General features: G+C 53.2%; 1 protein-coding gene across 1 annotated transcript in view; it reads left to right on the top strand.

Annotated features, from left to right (window-relative positions):
* The window catches only part of MYO15A (myosin XVA), a 70,587-nt gene that overhangs the window by 35,008 nt on the left and 19,167 nt on the right, over positions 1-16,412 (top strand). Inside the window, exons 24-39 of the mRNA XM_077316755.1 lie at positions 1,486-1,539; positions 2,488-2,569; positions 3,302-3,432; positions 3,659-3,754; positions 8,675-8,910; positions 9,428-9,606; positions 9,901-9,973; positions 10,829-11,017; positions 11,245-11,357; positions 11,609-11,703; positions 12,034-12,157; positions 12,563-12,624; positions 13,309-13,485; positions 14,409-14,490; positions 15,033-15,183; positions 15,920-16,028. Coding sequence (XP_077172870.1) covers positions 1,486-1,539; positions 2,488-2,569; positions 3,302-3,432; positions 3,659-3,754; positions 8,675-8,910; positions 9,428-9,606; positions 9,901-9,973; positions 10,829-11,017; positions 11,245-11,357; positions 11,609-11,703; positions 12,034-12,157; positions 12,563-12,624; positions 13,309-13,485; positions 14,409-14,490; positions 15,033-15,183; positions 15,920-16,028 — 1,953 coding nt within the window. The remainder of the gene's footprint in view (positions 1-1,485; positions 1,540-2,487; positions 2,570-3,301; positions 3,433-3,658; positions 3,755-8,674; positions 8,911-9,427; positions 9,607-9,900; positions 9,974-10,828; positions 11,018-11,244; positions 11,358-11,608; positions 11,704-12,033; positions 12,158-12,562; positions 12,625-13,308; positions 13,486-14,408; positions 14,491-15,032; positions 15,184-15,919; positions 16,029-16,412) is intronic.

Below are 16,412 nucleotides of genomic sequence, written 5' to 3'. Positions count from 1 at the left end.
GCTCCTAAGCTGGCACGACCTGGCAGGGAGGATGCTCGGCCAGCTTGTCTGAATGGTGCCCGACCCTTTCAGAGGGATAAAAACATCACAGGAGGGGTGACCCGAGAGGAAATGGAAGAAATTAGCAGGATGTACAGCAGGTTGGGAAGCTTAAAATATTAGGGAGGAAACTGGGCAGGCTGCACTGACAGTATTCATTGTGCTGGGAGACTGTCTCGCAACTGTATTATTTGCAAAGGCCAGGCAGGCTCTCTCCAAAACAGAGTGGGTTGTTTTGGGCTGCAGACTGCAGGCACGAAGGCGCTGATTCAAAAGTCGAAATAAGAAAAGGGGTGCACATTTCTCTCCTTTTCACTATGCAAAGGAGCTTGCACACCCCTTTCCTTTTCTCTCCCCACCATAGACACCCTGTGAGGTACTGTAGGCAGGGCTGGGAGAGCTCTGAGAGAAACGCTATGTGAGAACAGCTCGAAGGGAACTGTGACTAGCCCAAGGTCACCCTTGTGCGCGGAGGAGGAGCGGGGAATCACGCCCGGCTCTCCCAATCAGAGTCCGCTGCTCTTTAATTGCAACACCATGCTGGCTCTCTGAGGGCTATTTCAGAGGCCCCAGTGGGAACCAGATTCGAATCCAGCAGCACTGTAAGGACCGAGAAGAGCAGTGAACATTGGCATCAGCTTTCCCCTCTGCCTCGGGCACCTCACAAAGCACCTGGATCCACCCTTACAAAGCACAGCAGTTTCCTGGCGCCGGTCCTATGGGCAGAGTCAAAAGCTTGAGCCAGGCCAGCTCAGCAAACAAACCGTGGATGTTGCTCCCAGCGGCTGGCACCCTCCCAGCCCCGGGCAGACGGCAGCTTCACCAGGCAGCATGAAGACCCTGGCAGGCATCGTGAAGAGCGTCCGCTTTCTGGTGGAGGGGAACACCGACGCGGTGAGTGACCCGGTCGGTCGCTGGAAGAGGAGGAAGCCCTTTGGGGCTCACGCCTCAGCATGGGGATCAGGCAAGGACTCGGTTCTCGCCTGTCCCACTCTCTGCACATGCTCAGAAGACGCAAGAAGGAAAAGAGCCTCCCAAGGCCCACCTTCCTAAGAAGCCATTTTCCTTCATTGAGACTGGCCTCTATTGTCTGCAGATGTAATTCTGACAACCGTGCTCTCAAGATCCTTTATTGTAGCCCATGCTCACATGTGAACCCTCTCTCCATGGGTAGAATGAGCTCTGGGTGTTGACCTTCCCGACACAGTGACTAGAGAAGGCCTCTTTCCCCACTCCCCAGATGGGGGATATAGTAAGCAAAGAATTTCCTCGAGAACGTTAAGTGCTGGGAGAAGTGTCCGAGTGGACACGTACAGCACCTATTGGACAGTACTTGGTTAGAATTGGATTTTTTTTTTTTTTGCCCTGGGCATTTCTTTATGAAGGTCTTAGAGGGGAGGGGGGCTTCAAGACGTCCCTGACCATGGAAATCCTTTCTGGTTTCAGAGGAAAGAGGAAGAACGCCGAAAAGCAGAGGAGGAAAGGAAGAAGTCTGAGCAGGTAATGCCCAAGTGGTGTTTTTGGGTACCCAAGAGATGGAATGCCTCATCCTGCATGCGGGGGTGGGGGGTGGGGCTCTGTTCAAGATCCCACAAATTCTGCAACCCATCTTTTCCCCCATTTTGGACTTTTTTGGGTGGGGAGGTGAGAGGGTGTGCAGGAATTTCTTCCCAGGGCCCCAATGCATTTCTCCCTTCCCCTTTTGTGGCTGTTTTTCAATGAGAGTCACGCCAGTGGGATGGCTCGCTGGGGGTCTCAGCATGTGTGGATTTCCATAACCCCTCTCTTCGATTCCTCCCAAGAATCTTGGGGGCTTCAGTAGCCATTTCTCCCTTCAGGATTTCAAGATTTCTCCCCAACCTCCTCTGAGAAAGGGAATGATTATAAATTCCATTTTGGTGTGTGTCTACTCTACAGCAGGGGTCCTCAACACTAACTCCTCCTTGGGTACCCACCAAGTATTTTTAGAAGGCAGGAGAGGCCAAGTGGAGATTTAGCCATCAGGGTTTCTGGCTGGCCAGCGGAGATCTGATTGGCAACCTTTTAAAGAGAGCCTCTGCCTTCAAATGTTGTAGAGTCGCTGTGAGGAGTTATCCATAGCCTCACTCCCTGATCTGTGTGTCATGGCTCCGCCCCTCATGGCGGCCATTTTGTGGCTGTCTCCCCGTTCTGCGGTGGCCATTTTGTGACTGGCTCCACTTCCTGGGGAGGCGTGTCTCCCACCTCAGTCTGAATGACAAAGGTGCCCACAATAAAGTTGAGGACCCCTGATCTAGAGGGTCTCCGGGGGGCCGTTCCCAACCCCAACCAATGCTCACCGGTTGCTTACCTAGTCTCAGCAAGATCCGCAGTGTGAGTTTCAGCCGCCGGCCCAGACGCTCCCCGACCCTTGCGCTGAACGGACGGAGGATCAAGAGTGACTCTCTTTCTCTGCGTCCCTCCCGTCAGGAAATGTCCCCCCGAGAGGTGATGAAAGTTTCGACCTTGGAAGTCCCCGCCGAACTGGTTGGCCTCCTCAACACCGTGGCGGGTACGTTCTTATCGGCCAGGGCTCCTTCCTCGGGGGATCCGGGGCCGATACGAATGATTGTCGCCCTGACTAGGGTTGTCCTGTCTCCTGGTATGGGAGGGGTCCCCTGCTTTCTGGATGCACCTCAGCCCCCAAGAAACCCGACCCCAAACTCGCCCAAACCCAGAAAAATGAAATCCCAACCCATCTCCAGATGATGTGGGGCAGCTTCCTTGGAACAATAGGCTACTTTGGAGGGTGGACTGTATGCCGATGCCTTTCCCCTTTCCAAATCCTGCCCTTTCCAACCACCATCTCTGGATCTCCAGGAACGTTCCAGTTTAAAGTTGGCACCCCCAGCCTCCTCTTGTGGTTGGTGTGGGAAACGTGAGATCGAATCCTGTTCAGCCAAGCTGGTCCCTGGGGCCAACAGAGTTGGGTTCGTTAAAGCCAAGTCCTGGCCTCAATTCCCCAAAATCCGCCTTTGCGGGCTTTCTGGGATCTCTGCTTGCTTCTTATAGTCCAAACCAAGAAGAAAAGACCTATCCTTATGGCTTTCAAGAATAATAAAGAACATTTTTAAACAACGTCCTCTCTTGAGTTTACTTTTAGTTTGTTTCAACCCGAGTAAACTCAAGAAAGGACATGGTTTAAAAACATTCTTTGTTATCCTTTAATGCTGTCATGATAGGCCTTTTCTCCTTGGTTTATCTGAGACTGTCCCGTGTTTTTTTCCCCTATTGCTCCTTATAGTCCACAGGCAGGTGAATGAAGACTGCATTGTTGCCGTGGCCCCTCCCAAAATGCTGGCAGACTCCCAGCTCATGCTCCCCCTCAACATCAACAATTACCCCATGTCCAAGTACGTGCGGACCCATTTCAAGGTAAGGGGGCCAGGAACCCCCCAGGATGAGCTGGGGAGGGAGGGAGGGAGGTTCCAGGCAGCCTTTGGGAGTTATTTTTGACCTATATCATGCACAATTCCCAAAATGAATGGTCGCCCCACTTCAGCATTCCACCACTCTGTTAAGACATTCGCGCAAATGAGAACTTTGGGGAAATGCTTGAAGGGGAACACGGTGACCGTTTCCCTCCTTTCTCCTCCCCCAGGAACCGGTTTTTGGGATGCTCACCAAGGTCCTCGCCTCGCCTCTGACCCATTTGGACGACTGGCTGGGAGCAGAAGCGGTTAATCTCTTCAAGCTGGTGGGTGGGAATTGGGTCTCCCCCTACCCCTTGCCCCTGAAAGGAGCCCGTGGCCCATAAGGTGACAGGCCATGGCAGGTTGTCTGTGGCCTCTCTGTCAAAGTGGACTCGGATGTCTAGGGCCTTGCAAATTCTTGGGGATTTTGCAGGGTGTGGAGCCTGGGGTGGGCAGACTTTGGGGCCGGGAGGGTCTTCAGTGGGCCACGATGTCCCAGAATCCACCTTCGAAAGTGTAAGCTGGTTTTCTCCATGTAAGCTGGTTTCTGTCATGGGCAGGCTGTTGGGATGTGCAAGAGCTGTTTTGTGCATGATTGGAAAGCATACAAGGACTGGCCTACAGAGGGCGTTGGGGGAGGCATGTAGTTAGCATAGTCAGATTAATTACTTCCAGTTATTTTTCAAATATCCTTCCTGCTTCTTTGAGGTCACTTCTTCCCTGATTTCCCTCCTGAACAGAATGAATGATGAAAAACAGTCAGTTAAGACAGTTAGCTCTCTCTCTCTCTCTCTCTCTCTCTCTCTCTCCAAAGTATGGCTCCTTGACCCAATCATGTAGCACGTTTTCCTCTTGTGTCAGCACATTCCTGATCGGGGCCATGGAAGAGAAGAGATCACAACACGCCCAACCTTATGGGGATGAAAACACCCGTCCCCTCTCAGCAGCACATTCCACTTTCCTCCCATGGCACGATTGTTGTGGACACACGGCACCCAGGTCTCCTCTCTGCCAGGGATAGGGACGATGGGTTGACCCATTGCCCAGGAGATCAGGATTAGAGTATGGTAGCCGGTCTTCAGTACGATAGCTGAAAATAGAATTGTTCCCTGGGAGACCAGGTCTACTCGCCATGAGGCTGGTGGAGGGTTGGTGACAGCAGTTGCCATGGAGGTATTTTGTTCAGGAGCCCTGGTTGACAGTTCTCATCAGGGAGCTGGGCAGACCTGGGGCTTCGGGAGTCCAGGTCTACCAGCTCACCAATCCTATAGAAGGGGTAGACCTGGATCCCCAGAGCAAAGTTCTGCTTCCTACCAGGGAGCCCAGGTCTACCAACACATGGAATGCATTTCACCAGCAGCCCATATCTACTTGAAACCATTATGATACATAAGGAGCCCAGGTTAACTCACCACCAGTGGCCACCAGCAAATTTTGCCCGGAGCCCATGTCTACTTGTGGCCCCTCATTCGCCAGGAGCCCAGGTCAACTCACCACCAGGTAAAGGTAAAGGCAGGCCATCACAATTTTGCCAGGACCCCGTGTCTACATGTAACCTAGGTCATTTGCCAGGAGCCCAGGTCAACTCATCGCCAGTGATTATAACAAACTTGCCAGGAGCCCATGTCTACTTGTAATCAGTGTCATTCATCAAGAGTCCAGGTCAACTTATCCCCAGGGGCCCATCACAACCCGGTCAGGAGCCCATGTCTACTTGTGCCCAGTGGCATTAATCAGGAGCCCAGGTCGACTCACAACAAGAGGCCATAACCAGTTTGCTTGGAGCCCATGTCTACTTGTAATAAGGAGTCCAGGTCAACCCCGCCGCCATCGTTGGTGACCGCTTTTTTGCCACGAACTCTTGTGGCGCAGAGTGGTAAGGCAGCTGCCTGAAAGCTTTGCCCATGAGGTTGGGAGTTCGATCCCAGCAGCCGGCTCAAGGTTGACTCAGCCTTCCATCCTTCCGAGGTCGGTAAAATGAGTACCCAGCTTGCTGGGGGGTAAACGGTCATGACTGGGGAAGGCACTGGCAAACCACCCCATATTGAGTCTGCCATGAAAACGCTGGAGGGCGTCACCCCAAGGGTCAGACATGACCCGGTGCTTGCACAGGGGATACCTTTACCTTTACCTTTACATGTCCATGGTCATTCGCCAGGAGCCCAGGTCAACTTATCACCAGGGACCCATCACAACTCGGTCAGGAGCCCATGTCTATTTGTGACCAGTGCCATTAATCAGGTGCCCAGGTCAACTCACCACAAGGGACCGTAATGAGTTTGCCGGGAGCCCATGTCTACTTGTAATGAGGCGCCCAGGTCAACTCACCGCCATCGACGGTCACCAATTTTTGCCAAGAGCCAATGTCTATTTCTGATCATTGGCCCGGAGTCCAGGTCAACTCACCACCAGCGCCCATCACCAAATTTCACAAGGAACCCGTCTGCTTGTAACCGGGAGCCCAGGTCAACTCACCCCCATCAGCCATAACCAATTTTGTCAGAAACCGTTTCCTTGTAACCAATCTCATTCGCCAGGAGCCCAGGTCATCTCGCGACCAGGATCCATCACCAAAGTTTTCCATGACCCCGGTCAACTCTTTCATTGGGGGCCCAGGTGAACTCACCATCAGTGGACATCACAAAAATTCGCAAGGAGCCCATGTCTACTTGTATCCATTGTCATTCGTTAAGAGCCCAGGTCAACTCACTGCCAGTATCCTTTTGACACGAGCCCATGTCAACTCACCAGGAGGCCATCACAATTTTGCCAGGAGCCCATGTCTACTTGTAGTCTCTGTTATTCGCCAGTAGCCCAGGTCAACTCATTGCCAGGGACGACAACAAACTTGCCCATGTCTGCTTGTAGTCATTTGTCAGGAGCCCAGGCCAACTCACCACAAGGGACCACAGCAAGTTCGTCAGGAACCCAGGTCAACTCACCACAAATGCCCGTCCATAACGTTTGTCGGGAGCCCATGTCTACTTGTAATGAGGAGCCCAGGTCAACTCACCGCTGTCGGCGGTCGCCAATTTTTGCCACGAGCCCACGTCTTTCTGTCATTCTCCCGGAGTCCAGGTCATCTCACCACCAGCGGCCATCACTAAATTTCATGAGGAACCCATCTGCTTGTAACCAGTAGCCCAGGTCAACTCACCTACATCAGCCGTCTCCAGTTTTTGCCAGAAACCGTTTCTTTGTAACCAATCTCTATTCGCCAGGAGCCCAGGTCAACTCGCCACCAGGATCCATCACCAAATCTTGCCGTGACCCCGGTCTGCTCATTCATCAGGACCCCAGGTCAACTCACCACCAGGGGTCTCCACAAAAACTCACAAGAAGCCCATGTCTACTTGTATCCATTGGCGTTCCTTAAGAGCCCAGGTCACTGCCAGTGGCCTTTGACACGAGCCCAGGTCAACTCACCATCAGTGGCCGCCACCATATTTCGCACGGAGCCCATGTTTACTTGTAACCATTGTCTTTAGCTAGGAGCCCAAGTCAACTCACCTCCATCAGCCGTGACCAAATCTTGCCAGAACCCATTTCCTTGTAACCAATCTCATTCGCCAGGAGCCCAAGTCAACTCGCCACGAGTACCCATCACCAAATCTTGCCATGACACCACGTCAACTCACCATTCATCGGGGCCCAGGTCAACTCACCACCAGGGGTCGCCACAAAAAAAAAATCGCAAGGAGCCCATGTCTACTTGTGCCCATTGGCGTTCGTTAAGCGGTCAACTCACTGCCAGTGTTCTTTTGGCAGGAGCCTGTCTTGTAACCAGTGTCATTTGCCAGGAGCCGAGGTCAACTCACCACACCAAATTTCGCATGGAGCCCATGTCTATTAACCATTAGCTAGGAGCCCAGGTCATCTCACTATTAAAAGGTAAAGGCCAAGAGCCCAGGTCAACTCACCACCAGGCGGCCATCACAATTTTGCTGGGGGCCCATGTCTACTTGTAACCAGCATCATTCGCCAGGAGCCCAGGTCACCTCACCCGGGACTATCATCAAATCTTGCCAGGAGCCCATGTCTACTTGTGACCAGTAACATTCGCCAGGATGCCAGGTTAAGTTACCACCAGGGACCATTGCCAAATGTTGCAGGGGGCCCATGTCTACTTGTGACCCATGCCATTCGCCAGGAGCCCAGGTCATCTCACCCACGGAGCCCTTCGCAAGGTGCCCACTTTATCTTCTGGAGCCCAGGGCTACCCCTTCCCACCCGGCGCATGAATTGGTATAACAGCTTTCTTGGGGATGTTCAACGTGTACCACGCTGTTATATTAGAGCTCAGAAGTTCCTCCTTTTCCCGGGCGCATGAGTTGGTATACCAGGGCTCAGCGATAGGTTTTTGTGGGCCCATGTCTATTCGCCTTGTTAGCCAGGACCTCAGGTCTACCTGGCCGAAGACCGTTCGCATAGTCCCGAGTGTATGGCCCTCGCGTTCTGGGACCGGGTAGATCTGGGCTCTAGGAGTCCAGGTCTACCTGGTCATTTTCGTGAATGGTTAGACGGGCTTCCGGAGCAGGAATCTTTCCAGGGCCTAGGTCTACCTTTGATGCGGCTGCGCAGTGTGATTTGGTGGACCTGGGCTCTAACAAACTTTCTGCCTGTTTTAAATATACTATTTCCTCTGGCACACACTATCCCTCCCCACATGCCTCCTCTTGCCCTCCAACCCTCACCCAAGGCCCCCCTTCCCAGGCTTAATTTCCTACCCCCAACCACCCAATGCCCCCCTCCCCTCCCCTGCCCCCCGGGCTTCATTTTCCCTTCTCCGCCCGCACCCCCCTTCTGTCCTTTCCATCCTTAATTCCCTCCCAGCATCCTTAATTCAACCTCAGGGCTCTTAGAAGCCTGGAACCCTGCCACACCACTGCTTCTTCCATCTTTCCCTTCCTAAGAGGTGACAGGCATGAGATTGTGTTTGGCACACATCAGGCCCTCAACTTGCCAATCCTGAGGGACTTAGACTTGCTGCTTTAAAAAAGTAGCACCCAACGTTTCAGGAGCCCCCCCCCCCCCCGGGCCACAGGATAAAGAGAAAGCCAAGCCTATTTATTTTTCAAGCAGCTCAGTGCTCGGCTCCTTTGCATATTTAAACTCTGCCAACCGTGGCGATTCTGGGAGGTTCTCAGGCCCCCATCCCATTGCCTTGTCTGGGGGTTTCACGTCACTTCCTCCATCGGTGACAGGTTCTCCGCTTCATGGGTGACCCCCACCTCAACGGCACTCAAGAGAGCCTCTTCGGGAACTACATTGTGCAGAAGGGGCTGTCAACGGCGGGCCTGCGGGACGAGATCCTGGCCCAGATTGTCAACCAGGTGTGGCGGAACATCAACATTCACAACGAGGAACGGGGTTGGCTCTTGCTGGCCGTCTGCCTCAGTGCCTTCACGCCCTCGCCCAGCCTGGAGAAGCACTTGCTGAAGTGAGTGGGACTGCAAGGTCTGGGGGTCGGGGCCCATAACCTGTTAGAATTCTGGCAAAGCACCGTGGGCAGATCTACAAAATGGCTGCCAGAGGAGGCGGAGCCAGCCGCAAAAATAGCATCCACAAGGAGTGAACCAGCCACAATATGGCATCCACAGGAAGTGGAGGAAGCCACAATAGGCTGGCACAGGAAGTGGTGAGAGCCACAAAAATGGCTGCCACAGAAGGTGGAGCCAGCCACAAAATGGTGGTGTCAACTTCTTTTCCTTCTGCTGTGGTGGCTGCCACCGCTGAAGCAACCTGTTTAAGGTTTAGGCTTGGTTTGGGTTTATTTGATTTTTTCATCAGATAAAAGTTCCCCATACAACCAAAAATACATAATCAACAATATCCAATCAAACCTCGAAAGGCCAATCAGAAACCTTCCTGGGCCAAAGTCCGTCCTGGCCTTGCCCACTTTTGACCAACCCCAAAGGTGTCTTTCCCTTCCAGAGTCTCCTTTTCCCCCTTCCCAGGTTTGTTTCAGACTACGCCTACGACGGCTACAAGCCCATTTGTCAGCACAAGCTCATGCAAGCCATGGAGAAGACCCAGTTTGGCTTCGAAGCGGCCCGCTCGTATCCTCCTGCCCTGCTGGAGTGGACAGCCTGCCGCAGCAAAGTCAACATGGCCCTGGACGTCTACTGTTTCAATGGTAAAGGGGCCCGGGAGCTGAGGGCTAGGGGTGCCATCTCCAGCTGGGAAAATTCCTGGGGATTTGGGATTGGACCCTGGGAAGGGAGGGACTACATTGGGTAGGCCACCCTCCAAAACGGCCCGTTTCTCCAGCTGCCTGACAAAGTTGCTATTCTGGGAGCTCCTTGGGTCCTGCTTAGAGGTTAGCGCTCTTCAAGTGCCTTCCAATTGCATGCTGAACATGAGAAAAACATTTCTGGGCAGTTCCAGTCTGACCATCGCTTGGCTCTTGTGGGTTTTCTTGGCCCTGCAGGTGACCACTTTTTGTGCCCCGTCAATTCCTGGACCACAGGAGAAGGCCTGGCCGCGAACGTCTTGCAACACAGGTAAGACGGAGGAGGGAAAGTCAATTGGGAGGGGCAGGCAGGGGACCCAGTTGCTTGGTCTTTGCCATTTCCTATAAAACAACTTTTCACGCCAGCACCAGAGATCTTGAGGGCTGGCTAATGCTCAGTAGGGAAATCCCTGGAGATTTGGAGGTGTTTGAAGGGGGAGGAAATGCAGTGAGGATGTGATGTCACTCTAGGACATCTGTTTCTCCAATACTCTGTGGTATACCATAGAGTTAGTTGCCAGCTCCCCACTGGAGGTGGGGATTCCCTGCTCCAGGTCCCATACCCTGCTGCTGATCAACTGGTCAGTGGGGGACATTTATTAAGAGCAGGAAGAAAGCCTAGGCTACACTAGCAGCAATATGACATCACTTCTGGTGTGTGAGTTTGAGTTTATGTAAGACTGAGATTATTTTTTCAACGGTTAATGTCAAAATTGTGTTTTTACTGGGGTTTATTTCAATTAAGGTTATGGGCTATAATTAAACCTTAATAAAACAGAAACTTCTGGAGTATACAGGAAGTGACATCATCATCTTAGTGATGTCCAGGCAGCACTCTGGTATTTGGGCAAAAACTGTATGGTAGAAGTCATTTTTACCATAGAGTTTCTGCCCAAATACCAGAGTGTTTCCGGCATCTCCCAATGTGATGATGTCATTTCCAGTACACACAAAAAATGACATTACCCAATGCTGGTAAATCTCCTCCCATCCCCTGAATTGAGTTCACTCTCCAAAATTCGGGTTCCCACAGGGGATGAGATCTCTGCAGTCTGGAGATCGGTTAGTAATTCCAGGCTGTGCCTGGAGGTTGGCACCCCCACTCAGAGTGGGTTCTTCTCCCCAGGGGACTGATGGACGGCTGGCGAGGCTGGTCAGTCACGATGAAGGACGGGACCCAGTGGGCAGAGCTGGCCGGCCACGACTACATCCTGGACCTGATCTCCGACCTGGAGCTGATCCGGGGCTTCCCGAAGCAGAAGTCGTATTTCATCATCGCCTCGGAAAGTCCGGAGAAGACCGTCGGCGGAAAAGTGTAGGCAGTGCAGGAGATGGGGCCGTTGTGGTGGTGGTGGTGGTGGTGGTGGGTATACACCTGGCTCTTTCTGCAAAAGATTTGATGCGGATGCAAGACTGCATTTTGGCCGTGTTAGGTAGGGCAGGCAAACCTGAGAAATCAACACTTCTTAGCCATAACTGATTATTTTTCCTCCTCTTCACCCCACCCCATCGTCCGCCCTCTTCCTGCCTTATTCCGATTAGAGTACTCAGACACGGCTTGGACCCGGAGGGGGAGGTCCCTCCACCGCCGCCCACCAAGGCCCCCACCGTGGCTCCCACTCACCTGCCGGACTCCGAGGGATATGGCAGCCATGGTGAGTGCCCCCGTCTTAGCTCTGGTGGGGAGGACAGGAGAGGGGCACATGTGAAATCTCCATGAGTCAGACCCCAGGTCCATTAAGGTCAGTATTGCCTACTCAGGCTGGCAGCTGCTCTCCAAGATCTCAGGTCCTTCACATCCCCTTGAGCCTGATCCCTTTTAATCGGAGATTCTGGGGATTGAACCTGGGAACTGGGGAATCTTTTAGGACTAAACTGTTTTCCTTTCTCCTCCTGGACTCGGAAGCAGATTCAGATACCTTCAGTGAGTCCCGGAGCCAGAAGGGTTTGGACCGGTACCTGGACAGCCTCTTTGACCCAGTACTCTCCTATGGGAATGGGGTAAGGAACTATGGGTTTCTCCTTTAAAAAATTGGTTTTAAGAGAAGGGGGCTCCCCAATATTTTGGGGCCAGCGGGCAAATTTGGACTTCTATCACAGTGCAGTGATCGCAGCCACAAAATGGCTGTCACAAGATGGCCACTATAAGGGGCGGAGCCAGCCACAAAATGGCTGCTGGAGTTTCTGTTCAGTCTCACAGCGGAGAGCCTTGGGAGGCAGTGGTGGCAATAATCCGGGAACGAGTTTCCTACAGGGCCAGGTCTGGCGGTCTGCCGGAAAAGTGGAAAACATGTCGGAGCCAACAAAGAATTTCTTGTGTTGCCGGCCCAGGACTTAGAGAAGCCGGCGGCCATTTCCTTCCGGATGAAAGGTGGCGGAGGCGTGGGAGGAGGCCACAGGGACGACAGCCCGAGTCGTGGTGGCGGCGGGTCTCCTCAGGCTCCCCGGGTGTTTGGTGAGTGATGGGTCACCTCGGACAAGGCCTCAACGGGCTACAGGAGAATGGAAGAGAAGCCATTTTGGGTTAGGGATGACAGACCACATTTTCGCTTGGAGATTTGGGGTGTGAAGTCTGCAGAGGGTGGGATCTAGAGAGGGGAGCAGCCTTTGTAAGGTAGAACAGTGTAGACCCTTCTGAAGCAGCTGTTTCCTCCAGGGGAGTTCACCTCTACTGCTGGGAAACAGCTGTAATTTCAGCATATCTCCAGACCACGCCGGATTAGCAATCCAGTGCAGCTGTTGAGATCTGTTCAGTGACAGATGAGGGAGCTTGAAGCCCGGCCTTGAGCGCTCTCAGTCTCCTTGACCGCTTTCCGCCTTCTTTGCCAATTCTCGCTCTTTTCTTCCCCCACCCCTGCAGGGAAGAACGAGGGAAAGATCTCGACACAGAAGACTTCCTTCAGCCAGCAAGATGCACTTCTGGTTAGTGTGGGTGGGTGGGAAGGAGTTGTAAAGAATGGGGTTGGTGGCAGAATGTAAGGGAAGCCATATTGGATCGGGCCCATCTAGCCCAACATGCTGTGCCACAAGGCGGACCAAAACCCAAGGGCCATCAGGAGGTCTACCAATGGGGCCAGAACTCCAGAAGTCCTCCCACTGCAGCCCCCCAAGCACCAAGGAGACAGAGCATCCCTGCCCCAGATATAGAACGTAAAGGAATCCATGTTGGGTCAGCCCAGTGGCCCATCCCATCCAACACTCTGTGCCACACAGTGGCCAAAACCCAGGGGCCATCAGGAGGTCCACCAATGGGGCCGGAACTTCAGGAACCCTCCTACTGTTTCTCCCCAAGCACCAAGAAGTCAGGATCACGCCCCCAGAAGTCAGAATGCAAGAGAAGCCATGTTGGGTCAGGCGACTTGCTCATCCCGTCCAGCCCTCTGTGTCGCACTGTGGCCCAAACCCAAGAGCCATGAATTTATAAAGAAGCCAGCAGCCTCCCCGGAGTCAAACGCCTCCATCCCTTTCCTTTTTTCCAGGAGGTCCGACTCACTTCCCTTTCCCAAGCGCTCCTCCCCCCCCACGCCTTTGACACCCGCCCGACATGCAGCTCTTCTCCCTGCGAAGACGTGTGCCACTCATGCGCTCCTTTTGTTTCCCCGACAGGCCCGCCATATGTCACAGCAGGTGGCTGCTCTGCGGAGGCAGCAGGAGGATGCCAAGGCGGCCACAGGCTCGGGCTTCTCTGGCCCCCCCCAGGGCTCCGGTTTCAGATCTCCCACCCAGCGAAGTCCCACCAGGACCCAAAAGACGAGCAGATTGGGCCCAGGAACAGCCCTGCAGGCGAGTCTCTTTATCCCCTGCTTTTCACTACCTGAAGGAGCCTCCAAGCAGCTTAAAAGAAGAAGAGTCATTTTGTATACCCTGCTTTTCGCGGCCCGAAGAAGTCTCAAAGCGGCTTGCAATCGCCCGACCCTTTTTGGCGGGCCGCGCTAGGGACTAGGAAGGCGCCTTCCGTTCGCTGCCTTTCTGTCTGCGTCCCCATTCAGCTGCCCAATGTTTTGAACCCGAGACCATTGTCTTGTCCCTGAAAGACAGCAAGAAATGGTTCTCCGGTGGCTTCAGGCTTCGAGGGACCACTAGTTATGCTGGCCGGGCTAATCCTGCATCTTGGAGACCTGATATAAGTGTGGAGCCTCTTTTTCGGGGGCTGTACCTTTCCCAGGTGACCTGCAGGTGCCCGAAACTGGATACAGGCCTGTGTGTGGCTTACCTGTATAGATTTCACTCATCCACGAGAGAGGCAAATCCATCATCCCTCCGCCCCCTCCACCTCCCTGACGCTATCCTCTCGGGAATTGCAGGCGTTTGAATCCACATTCCTGTTGTGCCGTGAAGGCTGAGGTTTGGGGGAACTAGGTGGGTTGGGGAGGGCATCGGTGACCCCAAATCTCCATGGAGTGGGACAGAGAAGACGGAGAAGGGGGGGCTCAGGAGAAATCTCCAGCAGACGATGCTCAGTGGCTCTAGAATTGCGGTCTAGGGTTGTTTCCAGAAGCCACAATCTGGCTCGGGAACGTTCAAACCCTAAGGCCAGCCGTGGGCTATCTGGATGGGGTCCAGTTGCCCCTAAGAACTCAACAAAGTTTTCAGGGGATGAGCTTTCAAGGCCCAAATTTCCTACCCCCAAATTTCCTACGTCCTGCCGTCTGCAGCCATCTTCAAGGGAAGAGAGTTATTTGTTTTTCCTTTTCACCGCTTGGCAGAGGGAAGCGGACAAAAGGACGGTGGAAGGGACCACGGTGGCTCCGAACCTCCCGCGAGGCCGGCCTGCCTTTCAGAAAACAGGTCAGTAGGGAAACAGAGGCGAGACGCCAGCTTGAACAAATCGAGACCCGGCAGGGAGCGGAGCAATGAGAGAGAGGACGCAAAAGCCTGCATTTCCTTCCTGGGGGGTTTCTTTAGTTTTGCATGTCTCTGGTTGAGGTTTTCTCTTTTCTCCAAAGGAGTTGCTAGAAGTGGGGCTCGGATTTGTCGGTTATTTGGTGGGGAGGGTGAGAGAATGTGGGGCGGTGGAGATGCTGGGGATCGAACCTGGGACCTTCCGTAGGCCTGGCAGGGGAATGGCAGGAACGGAAAGATATTGATTGATTTGATTTTTAGACCGCCCTCCCGGCATGCCGGTTCAGGGTGGGGTCCAAAATTATGTTCAAAATGCAATAAGTGAGCAGTTCTTACCCTGAGAGCGGCAACTGGGAAAAGGAGTTTGCAAAGATCTCCTAAAATGATCAGGGATCTAAATGCAACGGGTCCTTCCGTTTGGAGTCCACAGCTTCTGAATCTGGTGGGTAAACAGTTCTGGTTTAGCCCATAGCTTTTTCTCTCCCCAGCCCCTGGCACCGATCCTGCCTCCAGGATGCGCGCGGGTGAGCTGGTGCGGCACTCCAAGCTGAATTCGGAGCACATCCCGGAACCGACGCAGAATATTCGCAACATTATCAAACAGTACCAGCAACCCACCCATGCCCCAGAGCCCATCAGGTCAGAGAACGGCTCCCAAAGACCCTTCTCTTTGACTATTATGGGCCACGGTATGACTATTTTTAATGGGTAGTGCAGGGGTCCCCAAAGTTTTTGAGCCTAGAATTCTGACATGGTGTGGTGAGTGTGGCTCACAAAATGGCTGCTGGAGGAGGTGGAGCCTGCCACAAAATGGCTGCTGGAGGAGGTGAAGCCTGCCACAAAATGGCTGCTGGAGGGGGTGGGGCCTGCCACAAAATGGCTGCTGTGGCTTACTGTCAGGCACAGGGAAGATCCTTTGCATTGCGTTGAAAGCTGCTGCCCATCAGCAACATGTAGAGGAGGAGTGGGGACTCGAACCTGGTTCTCCAGACTAGAGTCTGCTGTTCTTTAACCACTACACCACATTGGCTCTCAAGAAGTTGGGTTTTATTTCCTGCTTTTCACTTCCCCCAAGGGCGTTCCAAAGCAGGTTGCAAACTTTCCTTTCTCTCCCCACAACAAACACCCTGTGAGGTAGGTGGGGCTTAGAGAGCTCTGAGAGAACTGCTGCTGCAATAACAGAGCACAGCGAACTGTGACTAGGCCAAGGTCACCCAGGTGGATGCATATGGAGGAGGAGTGTGGAATCCAATGCAGTTCTCCATATAGCATCCTGCCGCTCTTTACACCACCCTGGCTCTTAATAATAGCTGGGGATCTGCAGCTCCTACCAGGAGTCTGGGAACCGTATTCAGTACCTGTTTCTCCTTTGCAGGAGGGAAGGTGGGAAGGTTTTTGTGAAGAAAACGGATCCTCACGAAGAAGCCCTGATGATCCTCAAGAAACAGATGTCAGGAGTTCCAGAGCCTCCGCAGCCAGCTCCGGTATGGACCTGAATGCACATACGAGAGGGGGTGGGTGAAAACCCAAGACAGAAACCTTATGCACTCTCATAATCTGTGCCAAGAGAGGGATCTGCTCAGTAGTTCTGGCTTGGATAAGACTGAAAATACTTGAATCTAGGCTGATTTGAGTACTTTTGGGGCTTATCCAAGATGAATCATACATCCCATCAGTTCAAACCAGCCAGATTTGGGTTTGATTCAGCTGACTGAGAAAGACCCCACCAAACAGCTGATCCTGAAGATCAGCTGCTTGGTGGGGTCTTTGTGTCCCCTGCAGACCCCTCTGAAACTGCAGAGAATGGGCTGATCCCTGGTCAATCAGCTGTCGGGCAGCTGATTTGGCCAAATCAGTTCAAGTTTCCC

Source organism: Paroedura picta, chromosome 17, assembly GCF_049243985.1.
Source record: "Paroedura picta isolate Pp20150507F chromosome 17, Ppicta_v3.0, whole genome shotgun sequence".
NCBI lineage: Eukaryota > Metazoa > Chordata > Lepidosauria > Squamata > Gekkonidae > Paroedura > Paroedura picta.
This window is presented reverse-complemented; position numbering and strand designations above follow the sequence as displayed.